We start from the raw sequence: 23,836 nt of genomic DNA on the forward strand, positions 1-23,836 counted from the left end.
ATTTTATACAAAACTCGTCAGTAAAATGACATTACTTAACTCGGAAATTAAAGTACTCGGCTCAAAAGGGCCTCGCACTTCAATCTTTCCTCGGCAGTAATGTGTGATATTCCTGACTTTGATGTAAATAACTATTACGGAAAATAGTAGGTACTAATATAGCTTGCCAGTTACAAAAAATATACCTAGAAGTAGAACGAAGACTACCCGCTTCCTATAAGAATGTGTTACATGTTTATTACTCCAAATTTTACTTAACAACCATTTCATTCTGAAGCTTCCCAAACATTGTGTGCGTCTTTAACGCATTTTTTTAGGTTAAATATTCTATCCGTCATGGTATTGTAATGAATGGTTTCAACTTTCCGAGATCAATAAGTGGCTGGGGACGAGGGGGGGGGGGGGGGTGTTACAAATTGGTCTTTATGATATTTTAATTAAAGGTTTCAACGAAAAGAATCGTTTTCTACCAACTACCGCCCCTTGTTCCTTGCCACTTACAGTGGTTTCATCCTTTATGGTACCTATTCTAATGGAAGATCTGAATAATTACACCTCTCCTCTTATACTCCTTATCGAGATCGGTTATAATTCCTCATATCTCGGAAACGGAACGGAAGTTTAAGGAGCATACTCACAAACGGTTATTGGAAAGTCTGGAAGGAACATATCCCTTGATGATGTCAAAACTTTAAGTGCAAGTATCTCCAGAACGGAGTAGTGGCGAATGAGGTTATTCTCAAAAGGCGGAACGATTGCCATGTAACATTTCGTCAATGCTTCCAAAGCGATGTGTGATTAGTACGAAAAACGGATACCCATTACCCTGTACCCCAAAAAAAGTTTATTAAATAGGGGTTGTGTTCGCGTTTTACTTTACTCTACAATTAAAGTCGTAGTGATATAAAGCAGTCAGTGGGGAAAAGGATTAATGCGAAATTGAATGTACCAAATGGTTAAATCATTGAAATTAGTTAAAAACATGATACGCGGTGATATTTAATAAATTGCTAACACTTTTCAACGCCTACACGACTTGGTCATAGAAATTAAAAATTAGGGGCTATGTTGAGGGCCTAACGGAAGTGACTACGAAATTACGAGTTTTTAACGGAAGTTTTTATTACCGTAGATATGTTAATATATCGCAATCCAAAATATATTCAGATTGTGAGTCTTTACGGTAAATATCTAGCTAGTAGTGTATTCGATATTAACGGCCGACAAAAAGCGAATTCATGATTTTTGCCTTTCTGTCCGTCCGTCCGTTTGTGTACATGATAACTCGCGAACGCTTTCGAATTTTCCAGTTCTGTTTTCAGTAATAGGTAGACAATGGTCAAGGAATGATTCAATTTTGGTCAATACTCGTCAACGGGAAGTGGCCTTGTCGCTCGTTGTCTATATTGGTATGCAGTTTATTTATACAGCGTATAGAACGCGCTGATGATGAGCCTCAACCCTTTCACATAAAACAAATTAAAACATGCCTGATGTAATCAAAGTGTAATTGCCTTTATTTTATACCATCGCTCATTTAGTAAATGCATGTAAAATCTGCAAACGGCACGTACTTTGACTTTGTGCCATTCCTTGCGATTGTTGTACTTGTCATTTACTATTCATTGCCAATTTTCAAGATTCCAATAGGCGGGCCCGTCTCGTAACAAAACTGACTACAATAAGGTAAATGCCATACAAATCACTTAATTATAACTTCAATGGGGACGACTGTAAACATACGCTAACTAAAATCAGTCTGCTTTGAACCGGCGCGGCGTCGGTATTGAACGTGGCGTCGTCGATTAAACCTAACGTGACGTCTACTACACGTACATACCATCTAATTAGTGCGCTGGTTTGGGGGTTCTTTTTTAATTTGTTTGGTAAGAATTTTTTTTATAAATAAAACCTGGTGCTGTTGTGTAATTTTTAGTTTAATTTTTAACTCAATTCTTGCCAATTTGCTAATAATACATACCGCCTTGAAATGAATACGGAAGTTATTTGCAAACGGTCAGTACTGTAAATAGACGTTTCGCTAACACCTGATGATTTTACGTACCTGCAGCCCAAGTAGTCTAATGGATAAATTTAGTTTTTTTTTTGTTATTAATTGCATACTGGCGTAGCAATACCTACTGGCATTGTTATTAGGGCAAAGACCTATGCCATAGGTTAAAATTGCCAATTTGTTTTATATTTATAAAAGTAACTTTACCTTCTTTTATTTAAATAAAGAAAGAAATGCGATACTAACGCACTTTTTATACGTTTTATATACCTATAATAAAAATTAGTTCGGGAAACGGCAACATTCCAGACTTTTATTCGTGGAACTCTATTATATACAATATAAAGTATATATACACATTATATAGTATGTATATAAGCATTACTAGCGTTTTCGATGAGTATAATATTCAAATGTCTATTCGAGCAAAACCGGAAAATCTAAATCCTCCCCATCAAAAGAAGTCGCTTGACTGTTTGCATCCTCCCAAAAGAAAAACTGACAACTTTCAAAAAATCAAACAAAAACACCAACAATGCAATGATATTGTAATGTAAATTTAATGACGTGTAAATTTATAACAGTCTTGAAAAGAATTGATTTATAACAGTTAAAATATCATTTGTCACTCACGAAGACACAATTTATAACAGCGCGAACTATTTATTACTTCGGCGTTGAAAGTGGAACTGTCTTGAATCATAAATCGATTTGCTTATATGTTCTCAAATAAGCACGTCATATTTCTCGGAAAGATTTCGCCACACCCTTCGTTTTCTGCAATATTCGCTACACAGGCTTCTCCCCACTCTTAAAACTGTTGCTTCTCGCAATACGGACGACGGTGGTAGCGCAGACACAGTCCCAGGCAACTATTGTTCCATTGGACGAACTTGATGGCGGTACTTGCACGAAGAGCCCCTCGTGCATCATCCATTTTTGAAGAAAAGGGTATCCACCGTCTTACGAGTAGGTTGAGGGGTTCCTCTGGGGCGACAGACCAATATTTTCACCCAGGTGCCCCGGAATACTGCGCACGATACGCCAGTCCTGCCTATCAAAACCACATCCGATCTTCGGAATTACCATCATTGTAACGCCATGAATATGTAGTTGTCGTTTCAAGTTTTGTAGAGCATTCCAAAAACGGTCACAAGACCGGTTTTTTGTTGCCAGATAATAAAGAAACCGTCCCTGCTCCTGCAGAAAACACATCTTATCCACCTCGGGACGTTGAAGGTAATTCCGCTGGTGCTTCAAACAAATCTTTAGATTCCTCACGGAATCGCGTTCGACCATCCCGTCTGACTGTGAGTGTAAAACAGTGGTTCTCGTCTTGCAAATGTCCAATAACTGAGGCAGGCTTTTGAATTACGCCCATTCGAAATTTCGTCCATGGTCAGAGTGTATAGTTCCAGGGGTACTCAAAATCTGCTACAAAGTTCTTTTACCAGGAACGTCTACCACGGTTGCCACTTTTTGATATTGTGGCGCATATGCTTCTGTCAATTTGCTGTCATATAGTCCATGGCCACCAAGATGTATTTGTTTCTAAAATCTCCGGAAAGAGGCCTGCGATATCAATGACTTTTCTTTCAAATGGACTACCCATAAAATGCGCATTTCTGCACCATTCCTTCACATTTTGTTTGCAATTCACCCAGTAGAAGCGTTTACGTACCTTAACCAGCGTTTTCGTCACTCCTAGACGCCCTCCCGATATGCATCGTGCATTTGTCGTAATATTTCAGATTTCTTGCTCTGCAGTATCACTAACTGCACCATGGTGGACGTGCCATCATCATTTTCTCGAATCCTCTTCAGAATATCATCTTCTAGCCGTAACAAATCCCACTGAGGTCAATACGCCTTTAGAACTGGACCGTATTGAGATACCTCTTCCCAGGTTTCCTTTTCGTTGTCCGGAATGGTACTTGGGTGCTTGTCAAAAAAGGATTACCATTTGAAAATACTAGTTAGACACGAAAATGTAATTTTGACAAATTGTTTTATTTCGATCTCTCATATTAGCCACTAAAACTTTGCGATTGTAATTTTTTTGCGATCACTTAAGGTCCTTAGATTAGTTTGGGTCGGATCATGGCCACCTATGTAGATGCAATATTAAAAATGGCTCTAAAAAAATCCAGTAGGCATAAAACCTTTTGAAAAGGTTCAGAATGATTCAGAATAATTGTCACAGAAATCCAAAAATGCAAAAATATACAGGGTGTGTTCTATTTAAAGATTCAAAACCTGGGCCATTTCCCATGAAACCGGAAGTGGGCGGAAAGGTATATCGGCACTATAAGCAAAAGGAAGAATTTATGAAGGTAACCTTTTATAATGAAATTGTAAGAGCTCTACCGTGTCAATTTAAACGTAGGACTTCACTTTAGAGGCTGTACAAATATAGATAATCGATTAATCATTACGTTGTGCAAACTACCCAAGGTGGGTGGATATAAGTTGATCAATGCCTAATAAGTAGATAAACAAATTCAATCGGAACATTTATCTAACAAAAAAATAGAATGACGATGGAAGAATGATTTGATTTGCTTCCATAATTAGCTGTTATAAATTAGAACACATGAGAACGTTAGGATTTGGTAAGTCCCAGAACCCTTGAAATCGCTTTCCCACGCATTTAAGACGCATTTTAGAGCTGAATTCGATCATAATCCTCTATATCAGAATGTGGGCAAAAATTTTAGGAATCGTATAATTTCACAATCAATTGTTGGGTGAAAATTTTCATAAATTCATTAATAAAAGATCCTACAATTTTTAGGATACTGATGAATACCAAACATTCCGAAATTTCGGCGAAAAGCTTGAGATTTTGAAGATAACTTTACAGAATCTCGTACCCCAACGATTTTTTTCTCAAAATTTGGAGATTTTTCGAATATTATCAGGAGATTAGGATGGAGCTGCTGTCGGAAATTCCTGGCTGTCCATTCGCCATTAAGTGTCCCTGACTTCAAAATCATGTATATGATAAGGCTCTTTCTAAGTTCTTAGCGATTGTTAAGTTAGGATTCTCAAAAGCTCTTACAGGCTATACAGGCTACTGAGAGGCTGTGGCGACCATTAGAACCTCAGGGAGAGAAGAGATTTGGTGACTTGTGAAAGCATTGTTAACCACTAATGACCAATAAAGTTTCTTAAAAGTTCTTAAACGTTCTAAAGACTTTTAAACAGTCTTAAAAGCCTTTCATGCTCTTGAAGATCCTAAAACTTCACGAATACACCTCTTAGTGAGGATCATTGAGGTTTGTTGGAAACTCCTTTAAAATCCTTTGAGAGCCCTGAAGAGGAATCTTTTGGATGGATAAGGTTCTCTCTTAAAATGCTTTAGTAGGTGTTACCTTCAGGTCCAAGTGTTGACTTTTTTATGTTACGCATTTTTTAAGGTGGAATAATTTTTCACAATCTTATTCTAGTATCATGTTGCTTCTTAAACTTATGGTCCTAGTAGTTGATTGTTTGTGAACCTGAGGTAAAACCACAGTAGAACAAAATTCATATTGCGTGTAGCCCTATAATAAAGACATGTGCAGTTAGTTATTGACATGTGTACAGTCGTGCAGAAATTAGCAAGTTTAGTAAATCGTTCAAGTGAGAAAGCATAAAATTGATCTATTTTTAAACACTAACCATTTTGCTTTTGCACTATATTCATATTAGTCAGAGTTATTTTTGCGAAATTGGTACTTGAAACCTTTAACAATTAATAGCCGCATACGCCGTGACTTATCCAACAACAAACCCTTAAATTTTTTCGGCTTGGTTTTGACTATTGATGCAGAAATCGACTTCTCGAACAAACGAAGTTAGAAAATAGGGGGGTTCTCAAACGTATTTAGATCGTTTCTGGCAAGTCATAACTTTTGTGATTATTTCTATATATAGAGATGTTTAACTGGGGTAGCTAATAGGGCCAAGTTCAGAATACAGATGTTAAATCCTTCACGCTTTAACATGCGGATGTGCAAATCAACGTAAACTCTCGCGTCTTGGACTTTTTTAGCACTTTAGGCATTAATCTCATTGTAGTAAACGTGAAAAAAGGCGCGAGCGTTAACCTCACCCCAAAGAAATGCAAGTTATTCATATATCTTGTACTACAGTTATTTTAAGAACTTAAGTGGAGAAATTATCCATGCGTATTTATTACCCACTATTCGGCATTCTATAGTTTTATTTTCAAAGCTCGAATTGCGCTACAGAAGCACGCATAAATAAAACTAAAGCAACAATCACAACGCGTGAGCTTTAATCATCGTTTCAAATTATGTTTGTTATTAAAATAGTAATATTTTACTGTTTCAGATTGGGAGTCATGATGGAAGTCGATCATATTTCATATATTTTTGGAAGTTTCTCGAGACGTCGGAGCCAAGAAGTCGGTGCAATGAAGCGTCGTTCATTGGAGGCGCCCAAAATTTCCCACGATCGTTCGAATTCGGCACCGCAGCATACGTCCAAAAAAATGGAAACGTCGTCATCTAGAACTAAGAGCATGTGCGGATACAAGCAGGATGATAACAAGTTTAGGTGTCCGTTTTGTAAACATTTCTTTGAGGAACCTCGCGTTTTACCCTGTCTGCATACGTTTTGTACGAAATGCTTGGAAACTATGGAGAAAATTAAAGGTGGAGTCGAGGTCGAATCCGAAAGTGAGTATTTAGATGCCAATCCGAATCTTTGCCTTGACGGAAAAGTATATATTTCTAAATAATTTGGGTCTATCTAAATTTGAACTTTATTTTAAGTAGGAACCATTATTATAACTGGAATAATAGAGGAAGTGGAAGACTAAGAGGCAACCTCCTGAGAGACATTACAAATTTTCTACCTGCAATAATACTTCCGGGCCAGTTGAACCAATCTCAAGTTTGGTTGCATTCCTTCATCAGTCTTATGGGTAATAGTTACTCAAATATCTTTCATGGTGTGGGAGATATGTTTCACCACCATATTTTGTAAAAAGACCCTCGCAATGAAATGCTTTCGAAAGCTACCACTGGCGCTGTCTTTGCACCAATGACCACTTTAGGACGTACTGACTTGCAAATAGAGAATAGACTCAATATCTATTTAAAACTACTGCATTTCACCCTAATACGAATAGCTTTAGCGTATTTTTTATGTATAAATTGTGCATAATTCTTGTGCAGACAAAGCGCATTTTTTAAACCGACATACCTTACTAAATAATTAGGTTATATGCGGTAGTAGCATGCTAAATTTATCGATGTTTAGCTTGTTGATAGATGACTAATGGAGAGGAGGCTCTTTACACATAAACATGTAAAGGTCGTCTGGCACACATTCAAAATCTACGCTATATAATGCAAAGAGAATTAAGCCCTTAGAAATTCTCCGCAATATTGCATTTTTCCTTTTTCTCCTTTAAGTGTTTACATGGCCATCTCATCTCAACCGCCCTTTGGGAGTACCTTCTCCGACAATCCGTTCTGCGTATATTTGCACTGAAGCTTTTGACATCACCGAATAGATATGTCTTGTCCAGACGATTCATTTTGCCTTTATGAGTACTTTCCTCCGACATACCGTTTTCGAGATATTCGCGCTTAAAGTTTTCACCAATGGATGTATTTCTTTCAGACATCCTAGTTACCCTTTGTGAGTACCCTCCTCCGACACTCCGCTCGTAAGATGCGAATTATAACCGGCTATGATAAGGCGTCCAGGAGCCTGGTCTGCGAAATCTATCAAATAGCGCTTTAACTCTGCTTAAAACGAATTGTCTTAGATTAACCCACAATGGTTAGCAGAACAAAAATAATCATTATAATAGCCCAACTACATCAAAAACCTAAAATCAATTTTTTAATCAAGCAAGTGCGTCCAAAATCAACCGAAAAACGATTTATCCTTGATTTCAAAATCTATAAAAAGAACTGGTTTTCTCAGGTCAACCGAGAAACGATATAGAATCCAGACTTGATTTGTTACAATCGACATGAAAAGCTAGTCCAGTCAGTCTATCACGTTTCGCCATGAAAACCTTTAGGTACATTAGGTACATCTCTGTCGATGAAAAAATCACTGAGTTGAAATTCTGCTGATTAACAATATCAAACAATGATAAAAGGAACTTCCCGAAAAGTCATGTAGTGGACTATTTATGTGTACAAAGCAAAATAAGTTATGGTATAGATATTCTTATAAATAAAAAACTTAGCACTGCGCAGTCTGCGCCTGCGCACATCTAATATTTAAAATATATGAGATACGTTAGCCTTAACTAGAAGAATCTTTGGTTAAAATCTTAAAAAAATATCTCCATAAGTAAGTAAGATAGGATTCCGCAGTTTGCCATGCGCACATCTGATTTTTACAATATGCGATATGCTTGTTTTTACTTGAAGCACCTTTAGTTAAAATTTCAAAAAAAATCTCTACAAATAAGAAAGTTAACATTGCGTATTCTGCGCATGCGCACACTAATCGTCAAGATTTTTACGCTACCGAATGCAAAACGAAGCTTTATTTTCTTTGTATTTTTCGATGTGATTGTTAGTGCTATAAAAAAGTAATATAGGCGTCATGTGCTTTTTGGGCCAAACTTAAAATGGTAGAATTAAAATTCGGAAATATTCGCTCGCTCTAAATTTTTTGAATGGAACACCCTGTAATCTAAAAAGATAGCATATTACATTCTCTTTGCTAAATAATAACAATGAACAATTCAAGATTAAACATTTTACAAAATAAAAATTCAAACATATTTTTTAATTGAATCATTTCTACCTTTTTATTTCACGTTTTTAATTAGTTTGAATGTTTTGAATATCATTCCTGGTGTTATATTTTTAAAAAGATAATTTAATATCCCATATTTTAAATTAAAATATATAGGGTGTTCCGTTTAAGAAAATGACCTAAGGTCCAATAACTTTTTTTACCTGATCCCGTAAACTTATTTTGAAAACAATGATTATTCAACAATCATTATACAGAAACTTTTGTAAGAAACATATTTAGGGATCTCTGTTAACTAGAAACAGCGTCATTCTGAAATTGACAATTTTTTGATTTTACCATTTTAAGTTTGGCCCAAAAGAAAGACAGATGTCTATAATACTTTTTTAATAGCACTAACAATTACGGAGATATCCTAGAAAAATGTCGAAAATGCGACACCCTGTATATATAATATTTTTCTACATAATAGCCAGCCCTTTCGATGCAGGTGGGGAGGCGAATAATGCCTGCTTCGAAAAGGTCTTCCGCATGCTCCCTCGCGCGCTTGCTCTTTCTAACGCCAATGTTGAGACTTAGGTACCTATTGAGGGACGGCCCACCCAAGTTGAAGCTCCAGCGGTTTTGACACCAATCTCCCAGGCCATTTCCGATGTTCGAATTATTCTGTAAATGTTTCGTGCAACAGAGATCTAGAGTACTGCTGGAACGTCCCAAAAAGTCTTACTCATCGGGACCAATCCACGACTGTCACGAGCCGCATTCTCAATTTTTTTCGCCAGAATCGCAGCCCCCCCTCATGCGCAGACTGCGCAAGGCCAATTTTCTTATTTATCGAGATGTTTCTTTGACATTTTAACCAAAGATGCTTTTAGCAAACTTATAGCATATTGTAAACATCAGATTAATGTGCGCATGCGGATGCGCAATATCAACTGCACAGTCAGTGCCAACTTTCTTACTTATGAAGATATTTCTTTAAAATTTTAACCATAATATGCCTCTAGTAATGAAAGCATAGCGCACATAGCTACGACCTTTAGGGAAGTACACTGATTAATTAATGGAAAATGCGTTTTTCGCGTTAGGACCAAAACCTTTTTACTTGTTTATAAATTGTTCCACATCATTACATCAAAAGGAGGTGATGGGGATATATCTAATTTATTTTATTTACGTTATTACGTAATATTTACACTGAAATTCAGAAGTGGTTTTCCAAAAATAATAAAAGTCATCAATTTTAACTAACGTACATCAAGTTTTTTTTATAGTTTAATCAATGAAATCTAACATACAAACATGTAAATGTAACCGACTCGTGTTTCAGCGAATCTAAAGGTTGCGTGACCTTATTAAGGTCCGGTTGTATAATGTCAGTTTAAACTTCAGTTTATAGTTGAATTGCGGGTTAAAGGATTTGATTTGCTAATATTTCACAAGTTGGTATTTCTCAGATCTGTCAGTTAAACCCAGGGTTAAACCAAACTGAAGTTTAACCTGACATTGTACAATCGGGCCTAAGCCTCCCAGGTACGATCATGAAATTGATAAAAATGGCTAGAAAGTAGAGCGGGTACCTTAATTAAGCGTTTTCAACAACAAAATTTGCGAGAGAAGCCCTAATTTTCCACACTCTTAATACAAAGTCCACATAATTTGGTCGAAATGTGAGCTTATGACACATTTCAGGATAACTTTTAAGTTGGTAAGGGTGTGCGCGTAACATTCCAACTTAAATTTCTTAAGAGGTTATGCTATTTTTCCAAGATTTTACTGTAGAATTAGGTATTTCCCAAATGTTGTCTTTTGGTCTTTTGTATTTCAAATTCGTGGCCCAGGATTGGGACCTCCGTAACGGTGAGAGATACAGTGTAGGTTAAATGGGGGCAAATCTGTGAAATTTCTGAAATATTTTCTTTGAAAAATAATTGACATATGACCAAAACACTGAATCTGAAATCGGGAATGGACGATTCCCGTTAGCGCCTACTATGGACACTTTTTTTCGGAGAATCTAAGCTAATATCAGAATGTTCATAGCACGCTAGATGTAGAAGCTATAGGCTAGATCTTGCTGAATCAGCATGGCTATGATGCATTCAAATGAATTTCTTTTTTTTGTTCTCTATCTCTATCCGTAAAAATGCCAATATGGGGCCCGTAAGAAATAAGAAAGTAGTAGCCAGTAGCTTCTACATCTAGCGTGCTAGATTCAGATTCATTATAACATTAAAGTCTCCCCAATAATAAACTGCTATGGTTTAGTCTGGTGCTTATCTTCAAAGTAAAATGCGGAGTGGAAGTAATGCAGTTCAATAATGTGGGCTGCTGAAGAGGGTATCATTACATTGACCCCCTCTCGAAACAAACTGGCGTAATCAATCGTCTAGGCTGGTCCTCTCGTTATACATGAAGCGATAGGGTGGATACATACCGAAACCTATGGGCGATCAAAGAAATAATTTGATCCATTGGTGCATATCTGAAACTCTCTCATAAATTGAACTAATTAAATTGTTCGTTTCAGCCACTATCAACGTTCAAACAGAGGAGTTAAATACAAGACAAGATCCTGATTCCGAGGGTTCCGGCTATGGTAGCGACAAATGCGAGGTCACACGCGACAATAGGACAAGGTTAATATGTCGTATGTGCGGAATTCCGTCACCCTTGCCTCCCGAAGGTGTAAGAGGATTGCCGTTACATTACCTCATACAACACCGAATGATACTCGCAACGCTCAACTCCTCATCGACACAGCTTCTCTGCGATTTTTGCCTGAACGACGTTCTTGTAAGGTGTTGAAACGTTTTCCTCAGCTTGATCGTTATATTTTAGGCAATTTACAGATGTACGAACTGCGCGTACAACTTGTGCGATACATGTGCAGAAGCTAGTGCTCGGCAGAAATGCTCAAAACATGAAATTTTGCACTTGGATGACGCTCGTAAAAGAGGTATTAGTCGAGTCCGGCGACAAATCATGTGCTCTGAACATCCAGATCGAGAGTTGGAAGTGTTTTGTTCGACGTGCTGTCAGGTACATTTTTACATTTGGGCACGTGTTCGATGGAATTATCCTCAAATTCAAACATATGCAACACGCCTTAACTACCGTCTCAATGTTAAATTGCTGCCATCCATTTAAAAATATCCTTTTACAGGTGATTTGTAGAGATTGTACATCCGCCTCTCACAAGGGACACATGTGCGAGTTGGCATCACGTGCTGCAAAATCCTTTACGGTCACAATGAGAAAGGCATTGGAGCGAGTGCGAAACATCGCCAAGGAAACGATTGAGTTATCCACACGTCTGCAGGGGGATTCGAAACGCATTCAAAGCAGATGCGATCGGGTTAAACAGGAAGTGGAAAGATATATGGATGTGTATCTCAGCGAGATAGAAAGACATCGCCAAAGATTATGTGATCAAATACAAGACGCCCAACGAGAAAACTTGGATTGTATCGCTGTGCAACAGGCCGAAATACAAAGAAGGCTAAGAGATGCGAAGGAAGTTGTCATTTTCACTGACGATTTATTAACCGAAGGCACTGATGTCGAATTATTGAGCTTCGTAAGAACGCTATTGAAAAGACTGGAAAGGTACAGTGAATTAGAGCTGTCTCACAATTGGAAAGTACCTGATAACTTACAGTTCCTACCCGATGAAATAGCAAAAGATGTGAGTGAGGACTTGTGTCCAATATATGGTGTTATTACAACGCAAACCGTCTCACCCCAAAATTGCGTACTGCAACTTGAAGGTAGGTAGACTTTTTTTACTTAATTACTCGCGACGCTTTTTTCTGAAATTTATGTTTCCGACGTTTTCTTGAAATTTACTAGTACATAAATAGCTCTGTCACCAATAATCTCACATCTCAAGGCTGAAATTCCGTATTTTGACAGCAACGTACACAAATGTGAGCAGTAGACCTTTCGGTTATAATTTAGAGCCAAATACTTTGTCAATGACATTGAAACGCTCGATTTTTATCGGCCTAGGATTTTTTCCACTAATTGTGTAATATTTCTAGGGTCAGATATTTATAACTTCAAACACGCATTTTCGTTCTCGGCGTTTTGAATTTGATACAAGGTTTACTACTTAGACTGCGGTGTTCTATTTTCCAGTTTCTGTTCATCACCACATCTACCGGGCGATTCATTAGAAGTGATGATCGTTTGAATTTCGCGCGTAAGGTTTTAGTGTTTTTTGCATTATTAAATTGACGGTTTGAATTTCGTTAGTAATTTTGTTCTGTCCATTGGTTCTGTCATGACTGTCATTTAAGAAACCAGTGTCGCCGTTAAATGTTGTGTGCCATTTGCGGTTTATTACTTTTTCCATTTTGAACAATTTTTAGAGTTGATGCACTAAAATATGTAAGAAACGTGACTAGTGTTAGTTTATAATTTGTGGTAAAACAGAAGCGGTATTTGTAGATTATAAATAAGTAAACGATTTACTGAAAGCATGATGATACACCACTGCAATTAAATAAATGATCATCAGTTAGTGCCAACTTCATAATTTTTTTGATTTGCGGGAAATTCAAATTGTCCTCACTTCTAATGAATCACCCGGTATAATAATTATTCAGACGGTATCTCGACACCTGGTGGTGACCGTGGAAAGTAGGTCAAAGTGGAGTTCACCTGCCTCGTGGCTGTGACCTTGAAAAATAAGTCGAGGTGAAACATTTCAAGAAGTCTGTGTCCAGTGAATTTAAACAAGACATCGTCATTCGCCCAGATACTTATAGATTTATGAACGCGAACGCGAACCAAAACGTGAACGAGAACTCAAACGTGAACGATTTGCGTTCCGTTTATGGGTTCGATTGGTGTTCACGTGTCGGTTCAATTCGCGTTCATCATGGGGTTTGGATTCGGGTTTAGACTAGAAAGTATTACATGCCCATTATGGGATGCAAGCTACTAAATCTAAGTACCTTGAACCAGTCATTGACCTCGAAAATGAAATATGACACCACACAATGGATACATTGACCTTTGATGATCTTCAAGATGGAATATATGACACCGCAAGGACCTGGTTATTGAAATTTGATAACGTGAAAATGAAATATGACACCACATATGGGAGTCTCGAACGGTGACCAACCTTTGGACTTTGAGCGGCGTGCAAACTTTGGACTTTGAACGGCGACCAACCTTTGGACTTTGAACGAGCAACCTTTGATGACCTTTGACAATTTTGGAGATCATCATATTGCTAACCTGTAGAGATGTCTATTTAGTTTTGAAATTCCTCGTAAAGAGGAGAACCAGATATCGACACCCGAATTAACCCTTATTGGAATTGAGTCAGAATATCCCTACATGGCAATCTCCATGACATATGACAACACAAACATGTGCCTATTGACCTTGGAAGTGAAATAAGATACGACAATAATTCCCTAGCTTAGAATAAACGGGGCACCGCAACGAAAGGGATCGTTGATCTTTGGCAAATCTGAAAGTGAAATGTGACAACACAAAACAATGAAGACGCGGACCTCTGATGGCCTTTAGATTCATCTCGACTTACTTTCCATGGTCACCACCAAATGGCTAAGGAATTATACCTAAACGATAGTGGATCTAGGAAGATAGCGGTGGTTAATATAAATTAATTCCTTTCGTTGAGGCTTCGCACTTGAATAACATGATAAGTAAAATTTGTGTTTACTAGTTTACTAACCACCCTCCTCCTCTCTCTCAATTTCAAAAATTACACTGGGCACCAATAAATGGTCATCGAATGTAAAAGTTACGTACGTTTTACTTTCCGAAACAACGTTTCAGGAAATAATTCATGGGGGTATCTCTTCATAAAGCAACAAAACTTGAAGGCTGCCTGTGACGCCTGCCTCTGGTGTGCATTCGATTTGCAGTTTTCATTGTATGTTACTTTAAACCATCGTGGTATTAATCAGCTATTGGTGTACGATATTGCATAAATATCACAACGGAAACCAAACATATCCACCTGATCACTTTGGTTAATCATCATTTTTAAAATTTTTAGTTACTAATTTTCCCGATAAGTATAGCAATGTCCATCATCAACTTTATTTCTTATGTGACTCGTAAAAAAGCATTTTTTATTACGATACAACGATGTACCTACACAAAAAATGTACACAAAAAATGGAAACTGCTGGTTTCAACAGGATGGTGCACCCGCGCACAACAACATAATCATGCGATAATACCTATCGGAGAAATTTTCAAATTTCCAGGAAATTTGTCCGATATGGCGGGTGGCGCTGTGAAATCTAACAGTTTCCACTTTTGTTTTTTTGTGATTGAAGTTGTGGGGTTAAATTAATTACAATCCCAAGTAGATTTTGACCCTGCGTACAAAATTAAGTACCCACAAATTAACGGGAGTGGGTAGGGGTAGCTTCGGGAAATTTGGTAATGGAGTGGGTAGGGGGAAGCTTCATGAAATCATCGTTGACAAATGACATGATCATGTTTGGTATTCACACTTTATAATTAATGCTAACCGTTTAAAAGCCTATAAAAATTTGTAAAAATACAAGGTGGTTATAAAATGTTAGAAAGCCATCTATGACACCAACATGGCCTATTGCACTTGATTTATAAAAAATTAAATAACTACATTTCCATGTCGAATTGTTCGGCATCGTCTGCAAATTGACCGAAAAAGTCCGCATTTCTCTTCTCGGCGCAAATTCTTTTAGACGGACTATGTTTCTTTTCAATACACTGCAAAGATCCATGATTTATTGCTATTGATTGCGGAATTTTCCAATTCGGCGGCGTGTTTGAGATTGGAGAGTTGCGCAAATTCATTATGACGGCTCTTTCATATACCATTTTTGTACCTGAAATACGAGAAATATAGTCAAAAGTGTGCGTTGTTTGCCTCTTGTTCTTATAGGGAAACTGTGACGGACATAAAGTTTTCTCTGATTGGCAGACTTTGAAACAAGTGGCCACTTGATTGAGGATGCACATTTTAATTCCTTAAGAATTTATTGCGGGGGTGATTTAGGCTCCTCTTCTGGTGCGTTTCTGCAATATTTGTTTTCTTCTCAAAATTACGTACCCAAAATGAAACAAATTGTTTCAAAATAAAATGAACCAATAATAAACTACACATCTAAGCAAAGTATTGTTCTTACCTACAGGCGTAGTAGAATACGCAGCACCCATCAAGGTTGGTGAATCACTAAGATGGGACGAATTTTTTGGAACTACAGAAATCCTTGTCAAAATTGGCTTGGCATCAGATACTTGTCCCGACATTTTACTGTGATACGAATAGACGATCACCCCGTTACCTATACCTTTCCTAATACTTAATATAGAATACAGTAACATGAATGAGACCGAAGCCAAAATTTATAGAAAAGCACTAATGACCGCTTCTCGTGTTTACCCTGATACCAGACACGTAGGACACCTTTCGGAACTTGGCATCAATCTTGTTTATCACTTCCATAAAATTTTGTTTACAGGACGGGAATTAACCGTCATTTAATTATTCTTTAATGTTTTTACTAGGTATTAATCGTACCTACTTATATACTTGAAATTTTATTGGCTTGTTTTTTCAATGTAGGTACCTATTTAAAAAACATAATTGCACGATTAAAGTAATCAAGTAATATTTTCTTATAAATCGATCAGTTATTTTCCGGTATTAATTATGTACAACATATTACATTCCTTTTACCACGCTACTCACTGTTAAATTCAAGCATAGGTAGGTACTCTAACAGTGTAAGCAATTTTAAAATTAACGTGATGTAACAAACATCGCCAACGAAGGGGTTGATTTTAATATAATGACTGCATCAGTTTCATTATCTCTATGTGTATTATTTATATAATTTGACTTTTTTTAAGTTTTCAAGTATAACAACATCCGCTATTTCGCATTTCAACTGTATTGACCCTAGGTATTTAACGTAATATTTTCTAAACCGTCAATTATCTCGTATAAATGAGGATCACCAAAAACCTCAATTCCCAATTTCACCCTCTTAATTTACACGTACCTACTTAGGCCCGGTGCACACGTCCGGTTTTTAAACATACGGCGCCGCTGCGGTACTGTAATTACACACGCGCGTGCGGCAACGTGTGAACCGGGCCTAAAACTTCGCTACCGTAGACGCACAAACTTTCTCCGTAAAAAAAATACACTCTCGATCATTCGAGTGCCTCGCCAATATATCCAATCACCCTGTGCTAATTTTACAGGTAGTTTACTTATAACCTCACGGTAATCTGCAGGTCGCGACTCTACGCGAATTAAGCACAGAAATACGTTAAAGGGCTCCCGTTACATATGCCACTAAGAGAGTTAGTTGTATGTGACATAGTTTTAAGTACCTCTGAAGCTGGGAAAGCTTCTGTTAAGAATATGATCGCGTTTCAAATACAAGAAAGAACGCAATGCTATGACTACTGATAGTTATTCCGTGTTGAGTGATCTGATTTCGTTATTCAATGGTTATATATTACGCAGATCGGTGTATTTACACTATCTTAAAGGTAAGAATTTAAATTAAATTGACGCATTCGTAGTCATAGTGTGGCGAATCTTCTAGAGCGATACCAAGGCGTCATCAAGTCCATAAATGAATGAAAGCGGATGTGACTCATTCTTTCTGTGAAATATAATATACTCTCTAGACTTTTCGAGAAGACTCCGAAAGCAACCTGCTTCTGCTTTTATCTACCTCAGAAGCGCTTAACACCACGCTGTATATCTTACCGTTACGGAGATTCCATTGACACGAACGAATTTGAACCACCCTCTGTACGCGTGAGCCACCAGTACTCTGTTAAGTCAACCACCGTGCGTTGACCCGTAGCGTGAATTTTATAAAGTGTTAAGAATTAACATGAAACAGTCAGCGCAGTTATTTCAACGACTACATGTAATTTATCACATACTTACTGTTTTTATTAGTGTAGCACTCTATAATAATCAAACAGAGCAAAAACAGTTGGAAGGAAAAGTTTTTGGTGACCATCAGCTAAACAGGATAATTTCCGGTTTAGAAACCATCACCGTAAATACGAACGATAGTGAAAATTTTAACCCATAACAACGGCGTGACCTGAAATAAAGTTTGCTTCCGAGAATATTATTTAGAAATTTAGGTTAGTAGATTGTACCATGGTTAGTAGGTACGAGAAAGAATAAAATGATTTCTATCTGCAATTACTCTTCAAAACAAAACAAATAAACATTGAGAAATCCTGTACGCGTGCACTTTGCTGAAGCCATCGAAAACCAGTTACCTACTACCTACGCCTTGCCGCGACCGACTTTTTTTGGCAATTTTGAACAGTCAAAGTTTATGACTTTTCACAATTGCTTATACAAGGCGTTTCTTTTTTCCCATAGTGCTATTGTTTCAGTTGCAAAATGTGTTGCCTAACCGAAATTCTTAAAATGTAACTAATGTAAGTATTAATTGCGAAGAAACTTTAATTCCACTTGTACATGCGGATAAAATGGCCCTTTGCACCGACAAATTTAAGCGGAGCTTAGCTTAAGCGTAGCTTAAAATCCATGGCAACGATTATTGAGACAATGGTTGCCATGGATTTTAAGCTAAGCTCGGCTTAAATTTGTCGGTGCAAACGGGCAAAACACTTATGCTTGAATGCGCACTGGCGGTTTCCTGTCATAGAAACGTAGCGCGTCGAGAGAGATGGAGCACAAGGAGGATCCACTAACTTTTAGCTAAAAACGATTAAAATGAAAATGCCTTCACAATCGCGCGATTAAAATTCGCCGTTCAATAACATTAACCGCAGAAATATGGTAGATACGTTCTTGCGAGCAAAGTCAAGCAGTAATCTCTTCAATTTTTTCGTGTCGGTTGTATTTAGGTAAGCTCGACTGTACTGCAAACAAGACGGAACGCAACGACCACGACCAGCGTTCCATTTTCACCAATAGTAAACCGGCATTCCGGCAGCGTCAGAACGAAACCGACGCAATTTTAGGACCAAAGACGTCATGGCTACACCGCGTGCTTCCCCAACACGTTCTTGATGCTTATCGCCAGACTTACTTTAGTTCACTTTCCGTACATAAAGTGGTACAAATGTAAATTTCCCTATGTTGAAATACAACGCGAAATCGAAATAATTTTTGTATGACTCAATATCAACATTTTCAATTCTTCCTTACGTACTAACAAAAACTACTTTGTAGGTTTAGAAAATATAAGGATAGGAAAAAAAATGGAAGTTACATTAGAAACATACGACAGCAGTAATGAACCACTGCAACGAGGCGGCGAGACTGTAATTGCAGACCTAAGGCATCGCGATGCAGGTATTTCCAGATCAGTGCAAGTAAAAGTAGAAGACAACCGCAATGGTACTTACAACCTCAAGTTCACACCGGATGTGGCAGGGAAACTACTTCTATCAGTATTGATAAAAGGCCAACCAATTAAGGTAGGTTTTAATATGATATAACTTTTACATAATAAATCTTTCGTAGGACAATCCATTTCCGATAGTGGTCAGAACATTAAGGCCACATCATGGTACATTTCACTGTTGCACATTCTGCTCAAGTGGTGGGAGTAAGGAGGCAACGTGTGGTTGTGGGGGAAAAATGCCGGGTGGATACAGAGGTTGTGGTCATGGGCACGATGGACACCCCGGTCGAAGGCACTGGTCTTGCTGTGGAAATGCTTTAGAACATTCTGAGTGTGTTCGCGCAAGTTCTACACATTACCAATTTACATTGTAAATATTATATTGTTTTCAAAAACATATTTATTTCAATTATAAACATTTCGAATATTTAACTATATCACAACTTAAATCAACTGGCACTGTTGCAAAAAGATCCTGAGAACCTAGTTTCTACAACAAAGTTTAAATTATTGTTATTGTATAGGTACCAATATTGTTCTACTTACGTTTGAGTATAACTGGAGCCCTCTTCTGTGAGCAAACTTTGGTTAAAATATAAAATAAAATTGTAAGTAACGAAATAAAAACAGTAGATATAATAAAACCAAGTTCATTTCTATGTCTAAATTTGCAGCAATTACTACTCCAATATCCTCTAGTTCCGTTCATCTAAATTAAACACATGTAAAAGTGACAAATTTTAATAATCTAAAAGCATACCACATCGACGACATCCATACAAACACCTCCTCTGTTTTCATAACTGATCGCAATGTAGAACTTGTTCAATTCATTGTATTGCTTCGCACAATTCTGGCACACTGTAGTTGCGTTGACATCAGGCTGTTTGATACAGTCGGTCAAGTTAGTAAATAATACATTAAAGGTTGTTGTTTCGACAGATGAAACGTTTGTTAATGTGCCGTTGTCCATTTGAAAGCACTCTGTAAGTTGAGATCTGTTAATGTCCATGTTCTCTTTTCTTTTGAATCTATATTATTTGAATTTGAACCTATGGCGTGGAAACATTTAATAAGCGACGGAATTCGACGAAGTATAAATGGGAGAAGTCAGTCAATAATTAAATGGATGGGAAATATATGAAAAATCCAACCTCCCTCGCCTAGTCTATTTAAAACGTTTACGCAACTGTCCAGAACAACCCCAAAACACAGTAGTTCCCTTTTACCTCTATTTCGATTCTTGTAATTAAAACTGAAATTATTTCGCGTTCTTCAATGTTCAAACATTGGGTTACGATTGAACGTCAAATACCAACTTTTAAATAATAAAAAAATAAAATGAAAAAAATAAATAAACAAAAATAAAATAAAATCACAAATAAATCAAATAAAAAAGACACCCTCAAAATTAATCTTTTGTTATTTTTTAAGGTGTAAAGTGACTATGGTAAAGAAAAGTAGGCGCTTGAAGCCCCCAGGCAACAAGTCCAAAATAATGACTTACTCCATTTGGGAAAATTCTTTATTTGGGTTGTTTAAATAAGTGTAGTTTGAGTAATTAATATTTCTTTAGATTTTTTATAATGTAGACCAGTGACCAGCGTTAGGTGTCTTTTTGAACGCGTGATTATATGTTAAAAAAAATGAATACTTACTATCACAGTTTGCTCTGTTCCATAATTCATTAGCATTACCATACAGAGTTTCTAATATTTCCAAGTTATCGAGATGAATGTAACCATCCAGACACACTCCATCTTCATCCTTAGACTAAAAGTATTAAAAAGTAAATAAGTAAAAAGGAAATATACCAAATTGAAATTTACGTTTTGCAAACAATTTTATTATCTAGGTATAGTACTCTAAATTTAATCGTGAAATTTAGTATATTTAAATCTGGGATTATACACAAAGCAAAAATTATGATTTTAAAAAATGTTATCAAATTACTCAGAATAAGTTACTGACTTATTCTCTTGGCTGCGCAAAGTCTTAATTGCATATTGGTTTTGGCACATGCACCTCAATACTAAACATTCACAATAATTAATGTGACTCAAAATTACATACAGCGAGCATACATTGAGTGTGTCAATTAACTAGCAGATTTGTCTCTCAATTAGAGCTAATTGTTGATGTGTTAGACAGTTAGCACTAAATGTCACATGTAGGTACCTATGCCTCAATTAGAGCTGAGTGACAGATAGATGTGTCAATTAAAAACAATTTACTAGGGTTGTCCTAATTTGTAAAAAACAGACAAGACCAAGTTCCTTCTCTACACCAAAGAGTAAATAACATATTCAGTGATCTTACACTATCTGGTAGGTACTAGATCTGAGGAATTCTTTGGCTCGAACTCGAAAGAGATATGACAGGATTGTCAAGCATTATCTCATTTTGATGGCAATGTATATTGCAACCATATTGCAACACAGAGGAAGATCTCAATACAATTTAATAATTTAAAAAATGCCCTGTTGGCACTTTCTTTTGGGAAACTACCGTTTGCACAGCCAGAGAGTACCAGTACTTTCCTAGATCAAACCCCCAAAGCATTTCCTTATAAATAGTTCATGAGACCGAGACCAACTTGAGTAGACATCTAAGAAAACGTGAAGATACAATGTGTCAGGAGTATAACTTGCACGTAATGTCTATAATTGCATACTCGGAATAGAGCTATTGAAATAAATTTCAATTTACCGCCGACATGTTTTGATAACCATTCGAAACGTCTATGTACTCATTAACGCATTGCTCACAAAGCTTAATCGGTCTGGAATAAGTAATCGCACACTTAGAGAACGATGCAATTGCATTTGCCAAATTGTTGTTAAGCTCGGTACAATTGACCTTCGCTTCATTTACTTCAGTCGACGTGAAACTACAAAATAGAACAATTTAAAAGAATTTAATGAAGAAAGCGGAACATACCAAACTGAAACTACAATAATAAAGCATATAAGTAATAGTTTCATCATGACAATTACCATTACATTTTTGGCCGCTTAATAATAGCTAAAAAGAGGCAGTTGCCTCAATTACATCACTTGTTGCAAAAGACAGAAAATATAGCAAAAAGTAAATAATGATAAACAATGCAAGTCAAAAACCAGCCGGAGGTTATGTTTGAAACTTTGAACAGCTGATTCATAACTAAACACGAAATAAGCATGGGCGGCGACAGAAAAAGGGTTCCATGGGGTGCAAGGTATTCTGTAGACACAAACTATATTATGCATTGTCGTACAACATATTGACGGATAATACAGTACGCAGTACACATTCATAAAAATCAAACCTTTAGTAAAAGAGACTATTTCGTTTTAACACCCAATTACAAGAATGTGGTGGATGCTTAGATCATTTAGGTACCTATACCATTGAATTTATTATAAATTCAATGCCTATACCTATTGACAATGTATGATTTAAGGGTGGATGCTGATTTCTCGAGTAATAAGTGGTAAATAGTTATTACATAAAATCAGTCAGTCAAATTTGATATCAAAAGATAGGTCATAACAGGCCCGTTCGGGGTGGCAAGATCGGGCCGACCTTTTAAAATAAAAATATGCAAAGATAAATTAAAAGAAAATAAAGGCAAAATAAAATCTCCCCATTCGTTCCACATTGTGCATTGTGTCCACATGTGTGCCGCATATCATAGGTACTATTCTAGTAGGAGTAGTATAGTAGGTAGGTGAATTTTATAACTTTTCTCTTATACCTCGTTGACCTTGAAATGTCATATAATTTTCGTTTGCGGCGCGAAAAGCTGCCCACTCTTAACATTCATTTGCCCCACCTTCACTTCATTACAAGTCGATTTCACCATATCTGCATACAATGTCGAATTTACAATTTGCCACATTTTCTGCATGGCAGTTTTTCAAATCTTTAACCAATAGGTATAGGAGTCTTGAGTATAAGGAAAATGAACGACATAATTGCACAAATACACGCTTCCAGTTTATTCAAAATCACTCCGATAATAACTGCGGTACATTTCTCGCCATTTCGGGCCAACCATTCCTCCAATTCTGTTGCTAAGGAACTCTTAGACACTATATAATCACAGATTTAAACACTCTAATCTGTGCTATAATAATTCGAAGTCCATAATATATGACATATACACTGAAATTTATTAAGAAGTAGACATAGGGTTGGGATTTACGTGTATTGTTTTTTCCTATTTCTACTTTTAAATGACAATATTTCTTCTGAAGGATGCCTAATTTTATGCATACAAAATACCTTCCTCAAACAAATAAAGATCTAGTGGTCATATTAATTAATTTGAATATTGTTACTGTTCATTAAAAGGTAGACATAGGGGAAAATAACACACTTAAATCCCTATGTCTACTTCTTAATAAATATCACTGTATATTCGCCGCGGATATTCTGTGCTGGCCGATGTATACAGGGTGATTCCTATAGTACCTGCCACCGTTTGGGAGCGTGTAGGTGGTGCGTAGGGGAGTATTTTGATATAGGACACTTGGGGTCGGAAATCTAAAATAAGGGTGCCAGAGCCAAATTTACCTTCTGGAATTTCGCGCCTGTAGGTAGGCAACCCAAACGGCCGGCGGTGCACACGGAGCGATCTCAGGCGGCGATGTGTGGCTGACACTTGATCAGAATTTTGTTTAAACCCACGAAATCCCGT

The 23,836-nt window shown here is 37.0% G+C and overlaps 2 protein-coding genes and 1 long non-coding RNA gene across 4 annotated transcripts; 1 reads left to right on the forward strand and 2 right to left on the reverse strand.

Moving 5' to 3' along the window:
* The first annotated feature begins 1,737 nt into the window (after positions 1-1,737).
* LOC116171045 (tripartite motif-containing protein 45-like) lies at positions 1,738-19,580 on the forward strand. Of its 2 annotated transcripts, none has more exons than XM_031487690.1 (7): positions 1,738-1,886; positions 6,353-6,699; positions 11,283-11,548; positions 11,594-11,794; positions 11,919-12,522; positions 18,981-19,228; positions 19,275-19,580. In XM_031487690.1, exons 2-7 carry the CDS (start codon positions 6,363-6,365, stop codon positions 19,527-19,529), a joined length of 1,911 nt encoding a protein of 636 aa, XP_031343550.1. In that variant the 5' UTR covers positions 1,738-1,886; positions 6,353-6,362; the 3' UTR covers positions 19,530-19,580. The 2 variants fall into 2 exon arrangements, with proteins under 2 accessions (XP_031343550.1, XP_031343553.1); XM_031487693.1 differs by having other exon boundaries at positions 18,981-19,184; positions 19,275-19,494.
* Positions 15,227-16,302, reverse strand: LOC116171048. Its single transcript, XR_004145361.1, has 2 exons — positions 15,922-16,302; positions 15,227-15,621 (listed from the first exon to the last, which is right to left on the reverse strand). It is a non-coding gene; the product is annotated as an uncharacterized LOC116171048 (long non-coding RNA).
* On the reverse strand, positions 19,538-22,295 carry LOC116171047 (coelomocyte uptake defective protein 15-like). Its single transcript, XM_031487694.1, has 6 exons — positions 22,096-22,295; positions 21,865-22,045; positions 20,814-20,928; positions 19,916-20,139; positions 19,702-19,864; positions 19,538-19,645 (listed from the first exon to the last, which is right to left on the reverse strand). The coding sequence occupies exons 1-6, from the start codon at positions 22,152-22,154 to the stop codon at positions 19,605-19,607; spliced, it is 783 nt and encodes a 260-aa protein (XP_031343554.1). The 5' UTR covers positions 22,155-22,295; the 3' UTR covers positions 19,538-19,604.
* Positions 22,296-23,836: the final 1,541 nt, after the last annotated feature.

Source organism: Photinus pyralis, unplaced genomic scaffold, assembly GCF_008802855.1.
Source record: "Photinus pyralis isolate 1611_PpyrPB1 unplaced genomic scaffold, Ppyr1.3 Ppyr1.4_LG5, whole genome shotgun sequence".
Taxonomy (NCBI): Eukaryota; Metazoa; Arthropoda; class Insecta; order Coleoptera; family Lampyridae; genus Photinus; species Photinus pyralis.